Raw genomic sequence first — 19,325 nt, 5'->3', positions numbered from 1 at the left:
TTTTTTTGAGACAGAGCTTTTTTTGGGGGGGACAGAGGGGAAGGGGGAGAGAGAGAGAGAGAGAGAGGGAGAGAGAGAGAGAGAGAATCCCAAACAGGCTCCACACTCAGGGCAGAGCCCAACACAGGGCTGGATCCTATGACCTTGGGATCATGACCAGAGCTGAAATCATGAGTTGGATGCTCAACCAACTGAGCCACCCAGGTGCCCCCAATTTTACTTTTACCTATTCCTCTGAAAATGGAAAAAATTGCAAACAATTGGTATCAACTCACCTTGTTTTCTAGTAGGGCCTCCACTTTTTCTTAGATTTTTAAAAATATTTTCATCAACATTGTTTTGATGCTTTCAAGTCTCATTAAATAATTGTTCAACATCCCTTATTGTAGCTCTCTAAAGATTATCTGTTCTTTGTCTTTGACAATATCTGGTTTTACTCTGTATATTATTTCCCACTCATTCTTCTTGCTTTTTATCAAGTTGTTTTATTTTTTCCCCAGTTTCTCTTGCTTTTCTTTATCCTTTTCCAAGACTTTGTTTTTAAGCAGAATTTGGGGTTTTCTTTTAAAATCTTTAAAAAGAATTTTAGCCATGACATCTGCCTACTGTATATTAGTCCCACCATTGGACTTGACAGAATTTTAATTTCTTCCCACCAGTTTCAGTATGACTTTTACTGTCTGCTTCTATTGTTAAAAAAAATTTAATGTTTGTTTATTTTGTTTTGAGAGAGAGAGACAGAACACAAGCAGTGGAGGGGCAGAGAAAGAGGGAAACACAGAATCCTAAGCAGGCTCCAGGCTCTAAGCTGTCTGCACAGAGCCTGACAAAGCAGGGCTCAAACTCATGAGCTGTGAGATCATGACCTGAGCTGAAGTCGTATGCTCAACTGACTGAGCCACCCAGGCGCCCCTCTATTGCTTTTTCATTAGAATTCTTCCTTGTTTGCATATCAATAATTTATACCCTTACCTTGGTTATTTTTCCTATTATTTTCTTTAAGTTTATGCTGATATAATGTGGGTTTTTTTGCCTTGTTTCTTGAGTGGCTTGCTAAATTCACTTATTTTAAATAATTTGTTTTGTTTAACTTTTAGTTATTGTATTTATCAATAAATTTACCTCTAAATACTCTTTTAGCTGTATTCCACAATTTTAAATAATATTTTAATTTTTGTTCCTTCAGTAGTTCTTATTTCCATTGTGATTTTCTTAAATCCAAGAGTAATATAGGAGTACAGATTTAAATGTCCAAACTTTTTTGTTTCCTTTTACTATTTTTAAATGTTTGCTTTGTAATTTTTCCAGCTTTATTGAGGTATAATAAATAAAATTGTAAGATACACATAGAAGCAAAATTTTTCATTAATAGGAGCTGAGAAAATCCAGAATTGAAATAACTTATATTATTAATAGAAAGTATACTCCAAACAGATAATAAAAATAAAAATCAACACTTAGACATACAACAAGAATCAGAGAAAAATTTTTAAAGCCTTCAGAGAGAAAATGGAGATACCTTAAAAATGACAATTTGTTGAAAGTATCTCATTAGCAACAATAACTCTAGAAGACAATGTGTTTCAACATTTTGGTTTGTACATTTATTTTAAGTGGAAGAGTATTTTATTTTATTTTACTTTATTTTTGAAAGAGAGCATGGGCAGGGGAGGGGCAGAGAAAGAGGGGGACAGAGGATTCCTGTCAGTTCTGTGCTGACATCAGCAAGCCCCCAAGCCCCGATTCGGGGCTCTAACTGAACAACCATGAGATCATGACCTGAGCTGAAGTGAGACACTCAATTGACTAAGCCACCCAGGTGCCCCAGAAGAGTTTTTTTTTAATTGGTCTTTTTCTTCTACTTTCTCTCCCATTCTCCCTCCCTCCTGGGTTCAGGGATTTGTCTCAAATGGTTTTGAAATTATTCTATCCCAGGTCCCAGGCCATAAGTAGGTCTTTTAGTGGTGTGCAGCTGTAATACTATGAATATTACAACTCAAGTCTAAGAAATTTAGTGTTCATTTTCTGAAGCCAGCATCTGGATCTACCTCTCTCCCTTGGTCTGCAGGTTGCAAAAAGTTGTCACCACAGGAATTGGCAGGCAGCCAATTTGAACTAGCTCAGGAGCTGAACTGCTTATTTTAGATTCAAGTAGTATGTGTGGCTCAGGTCCCTTGTTTAGCCCAAAGCACTTTGTTCCTGTTATAGTGCTGGAACAACCTGTTGATCTTCAATGTCTGCATCTAAGCCAAGCCTAGAATTTCCACAGCTTTAGCCTGGCTCACCACTTTCTTTTCCATCTTTGGTCCATTAATATATTTATCTTTTATTTGTGCCTTACCATGCTTTGGCTTTCTTCTTTTTATATTTGGTATATCTCTTTAATTTACTGGAGCAGAGTAAGTATATCAAAGCATGGACTTACTCATCTATGATACATTTCCTGTGAAGAGTTAACACACACATTAAAATGAAATATATTCTTAGTTTGTGTCAGTTGTTTCCATTATGGGCATAATATACAAGATAGGAGGCTCTGAAACTATTTCTCAAGTTGCACAGTAAATTTTCCATCGTTCACTTTATTACCTCATTTCATAAGTTACTTAAACATCTAGTGTATTCTTCAGCATGCATAAAATATCTAAAAATAACAGACTATGCAAAGGGCTAAGGTATTCAACAAAAATTTACAACTTACATAGATTTGTATAATTTAATCCTAACACAGATAAAAATATTACTTTAGACAATCTTTACCTCTTCAAACATCCCCAAATAAAATAGCACTTTGACACACAACATCTATATTACATTTAGGGACAAATTAGTATTTGTAACTGAGAAAAATTTGAAAACACTCTTAGTCACATAAATATTGATGGATCTTTTATAGTTAAACCCTATCCTTGCCAGGTAAGAGAATGGTAAACTCAGAAAAAATAAGATTATTTGGCCAGAGGAAAGCAAGAAAATATTAAAAGTCAGATCCCCTTGTTTCTGATGCAGTGCTCTTTCCACAACCAACATAGCATCTCACACAATACTCATTAACATTAGAGTTAATTTACAGTTTCCTTTTCAATGAAACAGCAATTATAATTATACCTGGATATAAACACACAATGATAATTTCCCAGAATTTGTAAACACAAATCTACAAAGCTATGTGGGAAATAGAACTGTTAGTAGTAAAAAGTGAAAGGTAAGTAAACTCTGTAATTATTTTTACCTAGATAAATTTACAAAACGTTTACCTGAGAAAATGCTTCCTTTTTGCCTTCAAGTAAATCCTGAGTTATCAGCAGAGGCTCGCTTTTCCCACAGCTCTCCTGGCTGAGGAGCGTGTCGGCATAGTTGGGCTGGGGGAAGATCACGTGACTCTCCCGGGCGTCCGCCCTGAGGGAGACCTCCTGGGAATAGGTCTGCAGGAAAGCCCCCACCCCGTCCACGCCCACAAAGTGCGAGGCTGGCACGCCGGCCAATCCAACCCCCGTAGCCTGGAGCAGACGGGACGAGTGCCAGCGCCTCAGCCTGAGTCCCAGCAGCACGATCACAAAGGCCAGAAAGATGCAGGAGACTGCAGCCACCGCCACCACGAGGTACAGCGTGAGGCCTGAGGAGTCAGGGTCCGCTGAGGGCTTGAGACTGCCCAGGTCTGCCAGGACATCTGGGATGTTGTCAGCTACGGCCACGGTGAGCGTGACGGTGGCCGAGAGAGGGGGTTGGCCGTGGTCTTGCACAGCCACCACCAGGCTCTGCTTGAGCGCATCTCTGTCCAGCAGGGCCCGTGCAGTGCGCACCTCGCCCGTGTGCAGCCCCACCGTGAAGAGCCCCGGCTCGCTGGCCTTGAGTAGACGGTAGGACAGCCAGGCGTTCTGGCCAGAGTCTCTGTCCACCGCCACCACCTTGGTCACCAGGTATCCGGGCTCTGCGGATCGGGGCGCCAGCTCCACGCCTGTGGAACCGTCGGTGGGGAGCGCTGGGTACAGGATTTCTGGCGTATTGTCGTTCTGGTCCAGCACAAACAGGCTCAGCGACACATTGCTGCTGAGTCGGGGATCCCCGTTGTCATACGCCATCACTCTCAGATGAAGGTCCCGGAACTGTTCATAATCGAAGGATCGCAGGGCATATAAAATGCCAGTGTCTGAGTTGATGGAAATGTAGGAGGATAGAGGCGCCCCCTGAATGGTGTCCTCTGCCAAGGAGTAAGTGACTAGTGCATTCTCATTGGTGTCAGCATCCTGAGCTGTCAAGGAGAAGATGGAAGCGCCTCTGGGATTGTTTTCCGGAATGAAGATAGAGTAGGAATCCTGGGGAAAACAAGGGGGGTTGTCGTTGATATCTGTCACTTTCAGTGAAATGTGGGTTTCTGTAGATAGAGTTGGAATTCCCTTATCTGTTGCTGTTACTGTGATGTTGTACCTGGAGGTAAGTTCTCTGTCCAGTGTTCTTTCTGTCACTAAATGATAATAATTATCATCTAACTTTTCTAATTTAAAGGGTAGATTTTCAGGAATGGAACATGTAGTGTCACCATTGTCTCCAGAGTCTTGGTCATGCACACTGATAAGAGCAATGATAGTTCCAGGAGGAAAGTTTTCTGGGACTGCAGTGGTGACAGATGTCATGGTTACCTCTGGGGCATTATCATTTATGTCCAGAACTTTGACTAGCACCTTAGCTCTGGCCATGAGGCCTGCACCATCCTGAGCTTGAATTTCCATTGGATAAATTTTGTATTCTTCAAAATCCAGGGATTCTTTATTTGATATTTCTCCTGTGTCAGAATCCAATTGAAATATCTGGGCTATTTTCTGGTCTATATTGTGAAATGAGTATGTTACTTCCCCATTGGCTCCTTCATCTGGGTCAGTAGCTTTTACCGTAAGCAGCCGAGTGCCCAGTGGCACATTTTCCGGGACACTCATGTGGTACTGTGTTTGAGTAAATGCTGGAGGGTTGTCATTTGCATCTACCACCTGAACATGAATGCGGAGGGTTCCTGAACGGACTGGGTTGCCCCCATCAGAGGCGGTGAGGACGAGGTGGTGCACAGCTTCTTCTTCCCTATCCAGGGGACTCTGTAGCACCATCTCTGGGTATCGGGATCCATCAGATCCCTGCTGAACATCCAGGGAGAAATGAGGGTTGGAGCTTAGCTGGTAGTTCTGCAGTGAATTCATACCAACATCAAGGTCTTGCCCAAAAGGCAGAGGGATCCTGGTACCTGGAGTAGTTATTTCATTCATTTTAAATTCTACTTCCTCTAACTGAAATTGGGGAGTGTTGTCATTAATATCAATTATTTCCACTTCAACAGGGTAAAGCTTCATTTTATCCTCTACCAAGATGTTAAAACTCACCAGACACCGCACACTCTGAGCACAGAGCTCCTCCCGGTCTATCCTGCCCGCTGTGACCAAGCTGCCACTTCGATGATTCAGAGCAAAAAGCTGCGTCCTACCTCTGGAGATGATGCGAACTCTGTGCTCCGTGAGCTCCTGAGGTTGTAACCCCAGGTCTTTGGCGATGTTGCCCACAAAGAATGCTTTGTCTGTCTCTTCTGGCACCATGTATTGGATCTTCCCGGCCCAAGCTTCCAACAACAGCCCCAGAAAAAGGCACAGCAGGAACAGTTCACTGCAGCTGGGCTGCTTCCCCCGAATCACCATTGCTCTCTCCTTTCGTAGTTTTCTCCCAGTCTGGTACCAACGGTATTGTTTCTCTGTTCTTCTAAGCCCAAATTAACTGAATTTTCAGGAGATTTCAGAGCAGAAGGTGGTCCAGAAGTAGGGTCAAGGAAGCTTCAGGGAGGTTGTTTTCAATCTGGCGGTGATGGAGGTTCGTTCTAAGAAGCTTTTTATTTTTTTTCCCTTTGGGGATGTGTGAGTGTGTGCGCACGCGCATGCTGCCTCTCTCTCTCAGACTGGTGAACAGCGGCGCCCAGAGTCCTCACCAGTTACTACACTCCTAGGTAATACTTAAACATTCCCTTCTCATTAACCTGACCTATCTTTCCTTAAGTCTTAGTTTATTGTCAAGGAAATAGTTAAGCATTTTACAAAATATGTATGAGAATTAGAAAGTACTATTTTTATTTAATCACATCTAACTGTTGCTAAATTGCAATGTACAGTAGAATCCCCCTATTTCCAAGCTATCTGCTTTCTATGTGTTATTCATGTAATATCACAGTGACAAAATCATACCTCCATTATGCTACTACAGCTTGACCATTTGACAGTTTCTCAGGCCACACAGAAGAGCAATTGCCTTTTGACTGGAGGATGAAAAAAACTGGAGGATAAGTAAACTTTTAATTTTTTTCTTTTAATGTTTATTTATTTTTGAGAGAGAGAGCAGGGGAGGAACAGAGAGAGATGGGGGAACAGAGGTTCCAAAGTGGGCTCTGCACTGACAGCAGCTTGCACAACTGCTAGCCCAATGTGGGGCTCAAACTCAGGAACCTTGAGATCAAAACCTGAGCCAAAGATGGTCCCTCAGCTGACTAAGCCACCCAGTTGCCCCAACGTATAAATAAACTTTTAGGATGTAAGCTAGACATTTAAAAATTGGACTGTCCCATTTCATTTCCACTGTGCTTTGAATATCCCTTGGAATTTTAAAGAACGTGTTTTATCCCTAACCTAATTTTTCCACTTTTCTGAAGTTTTTGTATTATGCAGATTTTAAAAGATCTTTAATTCACTCAAAGGTAATGTATTTTGAATAAAATAACACTGGGCTCTTAGAATTTACTGGAAAATGCCATATGAGTATCTAATTTAAGACTTCCAATTTAAGAGACATAAGAAGTAGTGATATTCTTCTTCAAAACTGAAAAGGACAGGGCCACATCTTTATTTTTAGACAGGCCATTAAAATAATATGCATTCTCCTAAAATCACACTTAATATTCCCCCAAGAGAAGCTGGTTTTCTTAAAGAGCAAGATTTTTAAACTAGATTGCCTTCCTTCTTTTACTCATTGCAAAATTAGTAAAAGGTTACTAATTAAAATGTCTGAGGCTCCAAGTGATTTACCCAAAAGTTAGGGAAGAATGTTTTCTGCATTCTAGAGGTTAACATTTCAGGAGCAAATCTGGCCAGATACTGGCAGTCTACCCATGAACACGATTGAGAAGGGTCCAGAAAATAAGGAAATAAAGGAAACAAAGGCCACAAGAGTAGTTCTTAGAAAGAGAATATCTATTCCTGTGTAACCAAATCTATAGTTTCTCAGCTTCTCAAAACAAGTATATGGAACCCAAAAGCTTAAAGATTCAGCAAACTTCCTTCAATATTTCAAGGAAAGGACTTTTTAGCAGAAAATATAAGTTTTTAGAATATACACTAATAGAAACAAACTTTTCACCAAAGGGACTGTCTGAGCTAGTGAAAGAAATGAAAATACACACAGAAACTAGAAAGTGAACTTGCAGAGCTTCTCCTCATTTAACAACAACAAAAAAACCAACCAGAGTTGATTTATAACAGGATATTACAAAATAAAAGTGTTAAAACTCACAGGTAAACATTTGAATCCAATGTAATATTTAAGGTTGCAGTGCAGGCACCACAGAGACTATGCAGTTAAAAGATGTATCTTGGGTTTACTTCAAGAAATTAAATTAAGACTTTACAATATCTGAAGCCACACAAAGATGGTAGAATTAGGGCAAATCTCACTTGAAGTAGAAGTATCTCCAAATCTAGGCTTGGACCAGAGACCAGACTGAAAGTAGGGCTGGAGGAGCCCCACAGAAGCAGGGTGAAGGCCAGAGTCACTGTGAGGAGAAGAGAACAGATATCAAGGACAAGGCCATAGGCAGGTAAAATTGTAGCTCTGCCTGCCTGGCACCTGGTGCCAGGCCATTGCTGAGTTCTGGCAGCAACTTCTGCAAAGACCAGGTGCAGCACGATGACTGTTGGTATTGTATGCAGTGACCAGCAACCCCTGTAGAGCAACATCTCTGTTGGTCACAGTGCCATGGTGCTAATCTCACTCTTGTGCCTCCCTAGGTTGAAGAGCCATATTAGCTGGTCTGAAGCATATGATAGCACAGTCAGGCAAAGCTCTCCAGCTGGTCACTTTCGTGACCAGGTAGCCAGCTGCACTGAGCATGGTGCCACATCAAAGAGGGCATGACTTCTGGCTGCAGCTCCTGCCACAGCACTGCCTGTGTATTTTTGCCATCACAAGGAGCCTGCAGTGAACATCATCATGCTCTGCACCTACTGACACACTGGATGACAGTGCACACAGTGCCAGGTTGCTGGCCAGGAAGAAATAGGTGCACAGGGCCCCACATCTGGGTAAGAAGCACTAAAGTGTGAGATGAAGACTTATAGCAGGTGTTCCCATTCTCCTGGACTGCAGAAAGAGGTCTGCTGGAAAACAAGCATTTTTTGTTGATGGTGGTGATATGCAGGGTGATGCTTATGCTGGAGGAGAGGGACAGCTTGTCCTTGGTGGCTCCGGTAGTGACATTGTATTTCATGGTCTGCTTCCAGTTTAGAATTCCATCTGTCTGTAGCTTACAAAGAATTGCATAGTAATTCTTAGAAGTGAATTGTTTGACTGTGTGTTTACTACTTTCTGTATCTTTCATCTCTCCATTGTTTTGGCTTGGGCAGCCACAGTTCTTGCCTTTAATAGGACTAGACACCCAGCTGAAAGTCACCTGCACAGCACTGTAGTTCTCAACCTCCATTTCAATCAGGATCTTGAAAGGGGCCCTTAAACTGCCTCCAATCTTCTCTTCTACTCCATGATGCATCTGTTGCACTCCAAAATCAAAGATGGTACTGTCACTTTTAGATGGTAGATATGCTATATGAGACTGTAGTAAGTGTAGGGGATCTCGACCTTACAGTGTCATCCAGGTCAGTAGAGTCCCCCTGAAGAATGCAGAGCATGTGGTGGAGGGCAGGTTCTCCTGTAGGCAGATTCTGCTGTACTTCTTGTGGCTCAGTACGGCAGCACTGGCATTAGCATCCAACTCCCTCATCTTGCCACGAGCTGTTCCTACCCCTCCCTACCACTAACTGGTGGCAGCTCTGCTCCTCTGGTCCATTCCTGCCCTAGTCCTCTCTTTTACTTGTGGGGACTGGGGAAATGGCTATTGAAACTAATGTGATAAATCCATAGAGAATTACTTGTAGCATCCAAACATATTGGGGTTTAAGAATGAACTATGCTCATTTTAAGATGTTTTCCACAATTTCCAAAACAAAATGTATTAAAAACCATAAATTATTTATATCCAGGATGAATAAATTTATATGAAAAGCATTCATGGGGTTTCCAGTGAGGGTTTCAGATTCAAGGGCCTAAAGACTTCCTTTAACATTATCTGCTAGATCTAGTCTATCATTCTCCAGTTCTTCCCTGCTCCTTTCTCTGGCAGTAAAGAGGCTTCCCGGCACTCACCCATAGTTCTGGTCACATCTTTGCCCAGATTCCTCACTTTTAAACCACTGGCCTTTTCTTCTAGAATCTCACAGCACATCTGATGCATACTTCAATAGGCTGAACAAAGACATCAGTAAGGGAAACTGCTTACTGCGCACGGTGTGCCTTTCCTGTGGGGGACTTCTTTCTTATCTCTTCTCAATGCTGCTTCTCAGATCCTAATACATCTTGCCATGGTTGCTCCCGGATTACAAAGGTACACTGGAGAGAAAAGGCAGCGCCTCATTCCGGGTCGTTAAACATCCTGATGTTCCTGACGCAGAAATTTAGAAAAGATGGTGGAAGAGAAGGCGTAAGAAGTCCACTCCAGATATATTCCACAAATGTCGGCGGGGATCGCTGGGTCAGAATGCCAATGGACTGCTTTGTTTCACTCTAGCTACGGACTGGCAGACAGCGGCACCCAGAGGCCTGGTATGATATCTACCTCCTGTTATTTCTCAAAGTCAGGAGACTGTATTTGCTTTATTTCCAGGACTTATTTTAGGCAGAGGCTGCGAGTCATTATTCCTTTTTGACAAAGTATAAGAAATTAGCCTTTCTGAAAAATTTAAACCAAATGCTTTAATTTATTAAAATTCAAATCGACTTAAAAGAATTCCTACACAATTTTCCCTCTTGACATTTCCTTTTGAAGATGATACACCACTGAAGCTTCTTTCTTTAAAAAATTTTTGCTCAAGAAATTAGCCATTATAAAAATAATTTTTCATCACAAAAGTCATTCTCACTGTAAATTCTACAATATAACAAGTTTTTTTATTATACTAAAGTAGAAAATACTGATAAAAATTTTAAATCACCAGTAATTATGTGATTATTATATTTGATGACTGTCCACACTTGGTAAATACATATATACTTTTTTTTTATTGTGGTAATATACACATAAAATTTAACATCTTAACCATTTTTAAGTACACAGTTCAGTGGTATTAAATACATTCATAATCTCATACAACCATTACTACCATCTATCTCCAGAACACTTTTCAACTTTTAAAACTGAAACCCATACCCATTACCTATTAACTCTTCATTCTCCCCTCTATCCAGCCCCTGGAAAACATCATCTATTTTCTATCATTTTGGGTACTCTAAATAACTCATGTAAGTGGAATCAACTAGTATTTATCTATTTATGACTGGCTTATTTTACACCAAATAATATCCTCAAAGTTCATCTGTGTTGTAGCATATGTAAAAATTTCCTTCCTCTTTTTTTAAAGTTTATTTATTTATTTTGAGAGAGAGAGAAAGAGGGAGGAAGAGAAGGAAGGGTTGAGAGAGAGACAGAAGGAGAATCACAAGTGGGCTCTCTGCTGTAAGCAATCTCATGAACCACGAGATCATGACCTGAGCTAAAATCAAGAGTCAGACCCTTAATCGACTGAGCCACCCAAGCACCCCCAAATTTGCTTCCTTTTTAAGGCTGAATAATATTACATTGTATGTACAGACCACATTTTACTTATTCATTCATCTGTTGATGGCAACTTGGGTTGCTTCTAAGTTTTAGCTACTATTAATTATGTTGCTATAAACATGGATGTACAAATGTCTCTTTTTAAATGTTTTATTTATTTTTGAGAGAGAGAACATGAACAGAGGAGGGGCGGGGGGAGGGGGACAGAGGATCCAAAGCAGGCTCTTGGCTGACAGCAGCAAGCCTGATGTGGGGCTCGAACTCATGAACCATGAGATCATGACCTGAGCCGAGGTCAGATGCTCAACCAACTGAGCCATGCAGGCTCCCCTACAAATGTCTCTTTGAGACCCTGCTCTCAATTCTTTTGGGTACATGCCCAGAAGTGGAAGTGCTAGATCATAAGGTAATTCTACTTTTAATTTTTTTTAATGTTTGTTTATTTTGAGAGAGAGAGAGTGAATGTATGAGGAGAGGAGGAGCAGAGACAGACAGACAGAGACAGAGAATCTGAAGCAGGCTCCACATTGCTAGCACAGAGCCCAATGAGGGGCTTGAACTCACAAACCGTGAGATCATGACCTGAGCCGAAATCAAGAGTCAGATGCTTAACTGAGCCATGCAGGTGCCCCTATTTTTAATTTTTTGAGGAAATGCCACGCTGTTTTCCACAGTGGCTATACCATTTTAGATTCCTACCAGCAATGCACAAAGGTTTCAAATATTTCACATCCCTACTAACATTTGTTATTTTGTTTTTCTGATAGTAGCCATCCTAATGGGTGTAAGGTGGTATCTCATTGTCTTGATTTGCATTCCCCTAACAATTAGTGATGTTGAGCATCTCTTCATGTGCTTATTGTCCACTTGAATCTTTGTTGGAATTAAATATATATTATTATAACCCCTCAAATAATCAGCTCTTTCATGGATATTACTGGTGGCCTCTATAAACCGGTATTTGTGTTCCCTCAAAATTCATATGTTGAAACCTAATCCCAAGTATAATGGTATTTGGAGGTAGGGCTTTGGAGAGGTGATTAGGTCATGAGGGTGAAGTCCTCACCAGACATCAAATCTGCTGGCACTTTTATCTCAGATTTCTCAGCCCCCAGAACTTATAAATAAATTTCTGTTGTTTACAAGCCACTCAGTTTATGGTATTTTGTTAAAGTAGTACATATGGACTAAGACAGTTGTCTATGCCCTTTGCTCTCTTCTAACATTTCCTTTTTTAGTTTAGAGGCCCACCTTCTGAAACAGGAAGCTAAACCTATTCATAGATACTGATAGATCTAAACCAATAATGGTAAACCTCATTCCCCTTGTCAGTGTTAGCTAGGAATACAGACTTAATAAGCTTACTCAACCATGGTACTATTTTGAGCCATGGAACTATTGTGGGGAAGAGGGCTGGTCTGCATATGGTAGGATATTTAGCAGCATCCCTGGCCTCTACACAATAGATGCCAGTAGACCCCACCCCCACAGTTATGACAATCAAAAATGTCTCCAGACATTACCAAATGTCACCTCCTCCCCATCATACTGAAAATCACAGGCTCAGGGTATTCCCCAGGTGACTATTATTGAGCCAGGGATAGGTAAATGGTCTAAACTGGTCCAATCACATTGAAAGACAAACTTTGGTTGTGGGGAGCCACTCTCTGAACTTACCGTGGACAAGGAAGGAAGCTCCCTGGTTACTGCTGGCAGAATTCTTATGACCAGAGACTTAAGAAGTTTACAAGATAAGGACAAAGCTGAAAGAATAACAGAAAAAATATAAATAAATTATCATTCTCCAAAATTAGGAAGAGAAAAACAATTTGTGCTAGGTCATGATTCTATCATGCCTAGAGGGAGCCATACTTTCAAGAATGGCACTGGCACTGTTCAATACAGTAACCACCAGCTACATGTGGCCATTGAGCATCTGAAATATGGCCAGTCCAAATTGAGATGTGCTGTCAGTGTAAAATACGCACCAGGTGTTGAAGATTTAGTACAAAGTAAGAATGTAAAATATATCATTAATAATTATTACATTGATTATGATCATTTGAATTGTTAAATCAAATTATTGAAATTAATTTCACATATTTCTTTTTGCCACTTTACTCTGGTCACTAGATAATTTAATATCACATAAGTGGCTTTCATCTGTGGCTCACATTATATTTCTATTGGACAGAGCTGCTCTAGAACACCTGGTTTTTAAGATAACAGATTTTCTAATTATTTAAGGGGAAAAAAAGTTAGAGAGGAAGGGAGCCAAACCATAAGAGACTCTTAAAAACTGAGAATAAACTGAGGGTTGATGGGGTGTGAGAGGGAGGAGAAAGTGAGTGATGGGCATTGAGGAGGGCACCTGTTGGGATGAGCACTGGGTGTTGTATGGAAACCAATCTGACAATAAATTTCATATTAAAAAAATAATAAATCAGTGTAAATTAGGTTGGCCTTTTTTTTCTATAGAAAACATCCTACTTGATACAGGAGACTGCTTCATTTTAGTTAAACTTTTTTTTTAAGATTTCATTTTTTTAAGTTTTATTTAAGTAATCTCTACATCCAATGTGGTGCTCAAACTCACAACCCTGAGATCAAGAGTTGGATGCTCCTCTGAATGAACCAGCCAGGAGCCCCTTTAGGATTTTATTTTTATTTATTTTATTTTTTTATTTTTTTAAAAATGTTTTATTTATTTTTGAGACAGAGAGACACAGAGAATGAGCAGGGGAGGGGCAGAGAGAGAGTGAGACACAGAATCTGAAGCAGGCTCCAGGCTCCGAGCTGTCAGCACAGAGCCCAACGCGGGGCTTGAACTCACAAACCCCAAGATCTTGACCTGAGCCAAAGTCGGACGCTTAACCGACTGAGCCGCCCAGGCGCCCCTAGGATTTTATTTTTAAGTAATTTTCCCACTCAAAGTGGGGCTCAAACTCACAACCCCAAGATCAAGGGTCGCATGCTCTACCGACTTAACCAGCCAGGCATCCCTATAAACTTGTTTTTTACTGTTTATAAAATGATATACCAGTATAGAAGTATACTTTCCTGAGGTGTCTGAAATTTCCTTACCCTGTAATTTGTGATCTCCAAAGTATAAGCAGGGCTTCTTTTATCACTCATAATTTTTTAACCTCCACAGTATAAGCAACTTAAAAGTTTATTAAAAGTTTACTAAAGGGAATTTTCAGGGGTGCCTGGGTAGCTTAGTCAGTTAAGTGTCTGACTTCAGCTCAGGTCATGATCTCATGGTTCATGAGTTGGAGCCCTGTGTCAGGCTCTGTGCTGAAAGCTCAGAGCCTGGAGCTTGCTTGGGATTCTGTGTCTCCCTCTCTCTCTGACCCTCCCCCACTCGTGCTTTGTCTCTGTCTCTTAAAAATAAATAAAAAACATTTAAAAATTTTTAAAGGGAATTTTCAAGCATACAGCATTAGCCTGATTGTGATACTACTTTTATTAAAGGAAGGAAGCATTTCACTGGGGAATTTATTGCTCTTCCCAAATCTTTGGTTTCCTACTATCACAGATATTCCATGGAACAACCACAGAAGTGTAATTCGTTCATCAATTTAGAGTGTTCCTGTATGTCTAATGGACTTGATTTTTTTTTAAAACCTATATTTATCAATAGACATTAGGGTAATGTGTGATGAGGTAGAGCCCTTGGTTTTAGGATCAATGTAATTTTCCCCCCAAAAAACAGCATTTATAAAATGTGTTAAACTCAAAAGCAGAAAATCTGTTCCAGGACTGAAGGAGGTAGATAACTGAGGGGAAACTTCAGTTAATCCTTTTAATTTTCTTCAACAACATTCCATATAAAGATTTACTAACTAAAATAGATAATAATTTTGGAAAATCAGAATTACATAGAATTTATCTTACTTTCTGTGACAAAGGTATTTGAGCATCATAAAACTCAGGCAATTAAAATGCAAAGTAATATTTGGATTATTTACATGTATAGGCATGTCCTTACATATTATATGGTTAAATAAAGTACCATGCAGAGGCTAGCAAATAAAACTCTTATAGCTACAAATGAAGTAAAACCAAGTATAATTAAGGGATAATCACACTGAAAAAAAGTTCACCATCGAAAAAAGGAAACAGATGATCCTGAAATTATAGTTAAATCAGTGAACATTCTTCAACACATCATAGAACCAAGAGAACTAATGTAGTTATCTGAAAGAACCTAATTTCTACTTCAAATTTAACAAAAAATCCAAATTGGTGCCAGGCCGTTTTAATTTTCTCCCATGATTAGGTATCAGAGTCTATCTAAACCAAAGAAGACACATTCACACACACTTTTAGCAAAACTCTCCACTCATAATTGGCACTGTCCTTGACTAGAGAGAAATGTATATAACATGGCTCTATCTCATTTTAAGGTGACATGGAATATATTTTCCCTCACAAATTATTATGGGAATTAGACTATATTTATGTTATTTCTAGATGGGTCAGTTGTTACATTCAATTAGCAAATTTTTTTGTGTGTCTCCCATGTTTTCGTACTAGGCACTGGGACACGATGACTATGGGAGACTGAAAACTCTGGATTATCACAGAGCTTCCAATCTGGGGTGAAAGAGACAATAAGTGCCTAAACAAATAAAGCGAATTTTGAAAGTGTTAATCACATTTTAAGTGAGTTTTTAAATTTAGATATAGCTGTTCATATTTTAGAGGACAGAGATTAAATGACCTTGATACTTTATCTAACTGATCCTATTAAAAAATAAATGGAAATGAATAGGAGCAAGTGGAAACTCTTAGATATTTAGGCCTAAATATTACAAAAAAAGCAAATGAATACCTCACTACGCAAAGAAGAGACTAGTAGAAAAGCTTCAAAATAGTGGACGTGGAATGAAAAAAATCCTAATTAAATTTCAATTTTATTCTTCTATAGTTAGACCACTTGTCAGACAACTGTGTCCTAAACGATTATGTGCCCCCATACACTTATTTCTGTTTACGTTTATATCTACATCAAACATATTAAAAAGAGTAATCACCCATGTTCCCTTGGGGTCCTTCAAAACACAGTCCCTAAATCGTGAGTCCCCTTCGGGCATTTTCATAATCAACAAAATATATACTTAGAATTATATAGAGATCAGCTTCTCCTTCTCACTCCACTGATTTGGGTACTTTACAATCCTCTGTATGGTTAATTATAATTTCTTGTATCTGCTTCAGATTGGTATACCGTGTGGAAGCATCCGAGAGGTTCCAGACAGATGCAAAGACGCTTTCCGCACGGACGCCCTATCTCCGGTAATCACTCAGCAGTCTAGGAGCTATCCGGCCCCACGGCGACCGGTAAAAGTTCTGGCTTAGCGGAGCGGGAAAAGGGGACATAAGGGTCTAACGTCTTTCTAGGAAGCTTTGCCTCTAAATATTTTCAAAGCAATAGCTCTCTATGAAATATTATCGCGTTCATCGCGTTAAGTCAAATTCTCACGAGAGGACAAGTCACCGGATGGCGTAATTGCACTACTACGCCTGCGCAAGCTAGGGCAGCCCGCACTTCCGCTTGAGTCGTGCTGTCACTCACAGCCGCTTCTCCCGCCGGGCGGGATGACGTAGTGCTTTCTTTTTCGCTCGGTCAGCCGCTCCGGACCGAGACCTGCTGAGCTGCGGAGCTATCGCTTCTGGCTCTGCGAGTTGCGGCTCTCGGCGAGATTTCGCGCTGCCTGCCCTCCGCCATTCCGTTGCTAATCGGTAGCGGATCACTTTCCTAAGAGCCAGAAAAAACAGAGGAATAAAGAGACTGAATAAGACTCTCGGCGCCCGGCCGTCTTGCTCTGAGTGGCTTCCTCTTCCGTTAGCTCCTGTCCGGAGAAGCTAGGTTTATAATCGTCACTGGATTGTAAGTACCCAAGGCGAAGAGAGCTCACTGCGCCCCGATTTTTGAATATCTTTGTTCCGTGAAAGAGTGTGGATTGGGAGTGTCTGCTGGGCCTTACTTACTGTGTCGAAAATTATTCCGCAGAAGCCGCCATTTGCTTTCCTGCTCGCTAGCTCCCTCTTCATTGTCCGGCAGCGGCATCTGGAGGCTGAAACTTGCATTGCAGCTAATAGATTAAAACGCACCTAACTGGTTTTTAGTCACGACAAATTCATATAGACTTGGGCCTTGATTCAACATTAAGACAAAATAGACGCTTAGCTCTTGTTCTGCTTAAAACTCTTTGTACTTAAGATTTCAGCTCATAACAAACTGGTCGTTCTAACTGTTGGAACTTTTTAGTGCAACAAGTGATTGTCAGAAAAGTGAATCTCAAAGAAGTAAAGATGAGTAAAAGCAAAGATGATGCTCCTCACGAACTAGAGAGCCAGTTTATCTTACGGCTACCTCCAGAATATGCGTCTACTGTGAGGCGGGCAGTACAGTCTGGTCATGTCAACCTGAAGGACAGACTGACAATTGAGTTACACCCTGATGGACGTCATGGAATCGTCAGAGTGGACCGGGTCCCATTGGCCTCAAAATTGGTAGATCTTCCGTGTGTTATGGAAAGTCTGAAAACCATTGATAAGAAAACTTTTTACAAGACAGCTGATATATGTCAGATGCTTGTCTCCACAGTCGATGGTGATCTCTATCCTCCTGTGGAAGAACCAGTTGCTACTACTGATCCCAAAGCAAGCAAGAAAAAGGATAAGGACAAAGAGAAAAAGTTTATATGGAACCATGGAATTACTCTGCCTCTTAAAAATGTCAGAAAGAGAAGGTTCCGGAAGACAGCAAAGAAGAAGTATATTGAATCTCCAGATGTGGAGAAAGAAGTGAAGCGGTTGCTGAGTACAGATGCTGAAGCTGTGAGTACTCGTTGGGAAATAATTGCTGAAGATGAAACAAAAGAAACAGAAAATCAGGGCCTTGATATTTCTTCTCCAGGAATGTCTGGTCACAGGCAGGGCCATGACTCATTAGAACACGATGAGCTTCGGGAGATATTCAATGACCTCAGCAGCAGCAGTGAAGATGAAGATGAGACCCAGCATCAAGATGAAGAAGATATAAACATCATTGACACTGAGGAAGATTTGGAAAGACAGCTACAGGACAAGTTGAATGAATCAGATGAACAGCACCAAGAAAATGAGGGAACCAATCAGCTGGTCATGGGAATTCAGAAACAGATTGATAATATGAAAGGCAAACTCCAAGAGACCCAGGATAGGGCAAAACGACAGGAGGATCTCATTATGAAAGTCGAAAACCTGGCTCTCAAGAACAGATTTCAGGCTGTGCTGGATGAACTCAAACAAAAGGAAGACCGAGAAAAGGAGCAGCTCAGCTCTTTGCAAGAAGAGCTAGAATCACTCCTAGAGAAGTGAGAAGAATTCTCATACTTAATTTCATTCCTTAGATTGCTCACCATTGAAAGAATAATCTTGGCTTCATTACCTGGACTAAATGTAACTTTATAGTAGTTCCCATTTTCCCCACTGTTTGTTGCTGAATTTGTCTTACAAATATAAATGTGAATTGCTATCTTGTTTGTCATAACCACTTTGTTAGGTGTTTATTCTTTAGGAAGTAGGAATGTGTACACAGATAAATGATTGTAGGAAAATTGTAGGATTAGTGGAACGAACAGTTCAACCTTAGTAATCACACCTTGACTGCAGGACTTTGCTGCTGTTTCTCATTTGCCAGAAGTGGCTGTTGGTTCTCTCTGATGCCATCTGAGAGCAATAAGATCTAGAGTTTAGTCTGCAGGCAGTGAAACTAGTTTGCATATGTTTTCCCATGCAGTGGTAGCTATTTTCCCAGCTGCTGAAAGCATTTGTCCCCATGTAGAGTTGCAAATCATTTCATAAAGTTGTTTTAACAGTAAATAAAAGTAACTAATTTTCACCTCATAATGTGTCTTGCTCTTTTAGGGGTAGTGGAGATCAGATCCTCTTTTGAGGTGGTTTCTTGGTGGGGTTTAATGACTGATTTGATTCTGGTTTGTAGGGAAAAGAAACAGATATGTGTTGGGTTTTAAGAAATCACAGCAGGGTCTGGGGCGCCTGGGTGGCTCAGTCGGTTAAGCGTCCAACTTCGGGCTCAGGTCACGATCTCACGGTCTGTGAGTTCAAGCCCCGTGTCGGGCTCTGTGCTGACTGCTCAGAGCCTGGAGCCTGTTTCAGATTCTGTGTCTCCCTCTCTCTCTGACCCTCCCCCGTTCATGCTCTGGCTCTCTCTGTCTCAAAAATAAATGTTAAAAAAAAAAAATTAAAAAAAAAAGAAATCACAGCAGGGTCAAAGAAATTGGGAAATGCCATCTTTGCCTTATGTTAAGTTTCCAACCCACCTGTTTCATTTGGAGGTTACAAAACACAAGGTATAGAACCTTTCCTAAACTATCCTAACTTTTGTTAGGATACAACTTACTAT

At 40.6% G+C, this 19,325-nt stretch overlaps 3 protein-coding genes across 7 annotated transcripts in view; 1 reads left to right on the top strand and 2 right to left on the bottom strand.

The window, feature by feature from the left end:
• Positions 1-16,298, bottom strand: part of LOC106967305 (protocadherin gamma-C4) — a 174,863-nt gene extending 158,565 nt beyond the window's left edge. The window contains exons 1-2 of the mRNA XM_027043084.2: positions 16,140-16,298; positions 12,584-12,669 (exon numbers count right to left, since the gene is read on the bottom strand). Coding sequence (XP_026898885.1) covers positions 12,584-12,669; positions 16,140-16,152 — 99 coding nt within the window. The 5' untranslated portion in view covers positions 16,153-16,298. The remainder of the gene's footprint in view (positions 1-12,583; positions 12,670-16,139) is intronic.
• Positions 39-16,614, bottom strand: LOC128315536 (protocadherin gamma-A1-like). 5 transcript variants are annotated; one of them, XM_053222336.1, is made up of 4 exons: positions 16,488-16,614; positions 12,584-12,669; positions 3,258-9,733; positions 39-2,443 (listed from the first exon to the last, which is right to left on the bottom strand). In XM_053222336.1, exons 3-4 carry the CDS (start codon positions 5,676-5,678, stop codon positions 2,426-2,428), a joined length of 2,439 nt encoding a protein of 812 aa, XP_053078311.1. In that variant the 5' UTR covers positions 5,679-9,733; positions 12,584-12,669; positions 16,488-16,614; the 3' UTR covers positions 39-2,425. The 5 variants fall into 5 exon arrangements, with proteins under 5 accessions (XP_053078311.1, XP_053078315.1, XP_053078318.1 ...); XM_053222333.1 differs by having other exon boundaries at positions 724-2,443; positions 16,395-16,533; XM_053222329.1 differs by lacking the exon at positions 16,488-16,614 and adding an exon at positions 16,140-16,193 and having other exon boundaries at positions 724-2,443.
• Positions 16,487-18,808, top strand: TAF7 (TATA-box binding protein associated factor 7). The gene has a single exon (XM_015063683.3). It carries the CDS (start codon positions 17,228-17,230, stop codon positions 18,275-18,277), a length of 1,050 nt encoding a protein of 349 aa, XP_014919169.1. The 5' UTR covers positions 16,487-17,227; the 3' UTR covers positions 18,278-18,808.
• Positions 18,809-19,325: the final 517 nt, after the last annotated feature.

This window comes from Acinonyx jubatus, chromosome A1 (genome assembly GCF_027475565.1).
Source record: "Acinonyx jubatus isolate Ajub_Pintada_27869175 chromosome A1, VMU_Ajub_asm_v1.0, whole genome shotgun sequence".
Lineage (NCBI taxonomy): Eukaryota > Metazoa > Chordata > Mammalia > Carnivora > Felidae > Acinonyx > Acinonyx jubatus.
Note: the sequence above shows the minus strand (reverse complement) of the source record. Positions and strands in the feature narration are given on the sequence as shown.

Bases quoted from the DNA above. Each gene is read 5' to 3' on its own strand.
- LOC128315536 (XM_053222336.1), bottom strand. From the start codon at position 5,678: ATGGTGATTCGGGGGAAGCAGCCCAGCTGCAGTGAACTGTTCCTGCTG.
- TAF7 (XM_015063683.3), top strand. From the start codon at position 17,228: ATGAGTAAAAGCAAAGATGATGCTCCTCACGAACTAGAGAGCCAGTTT.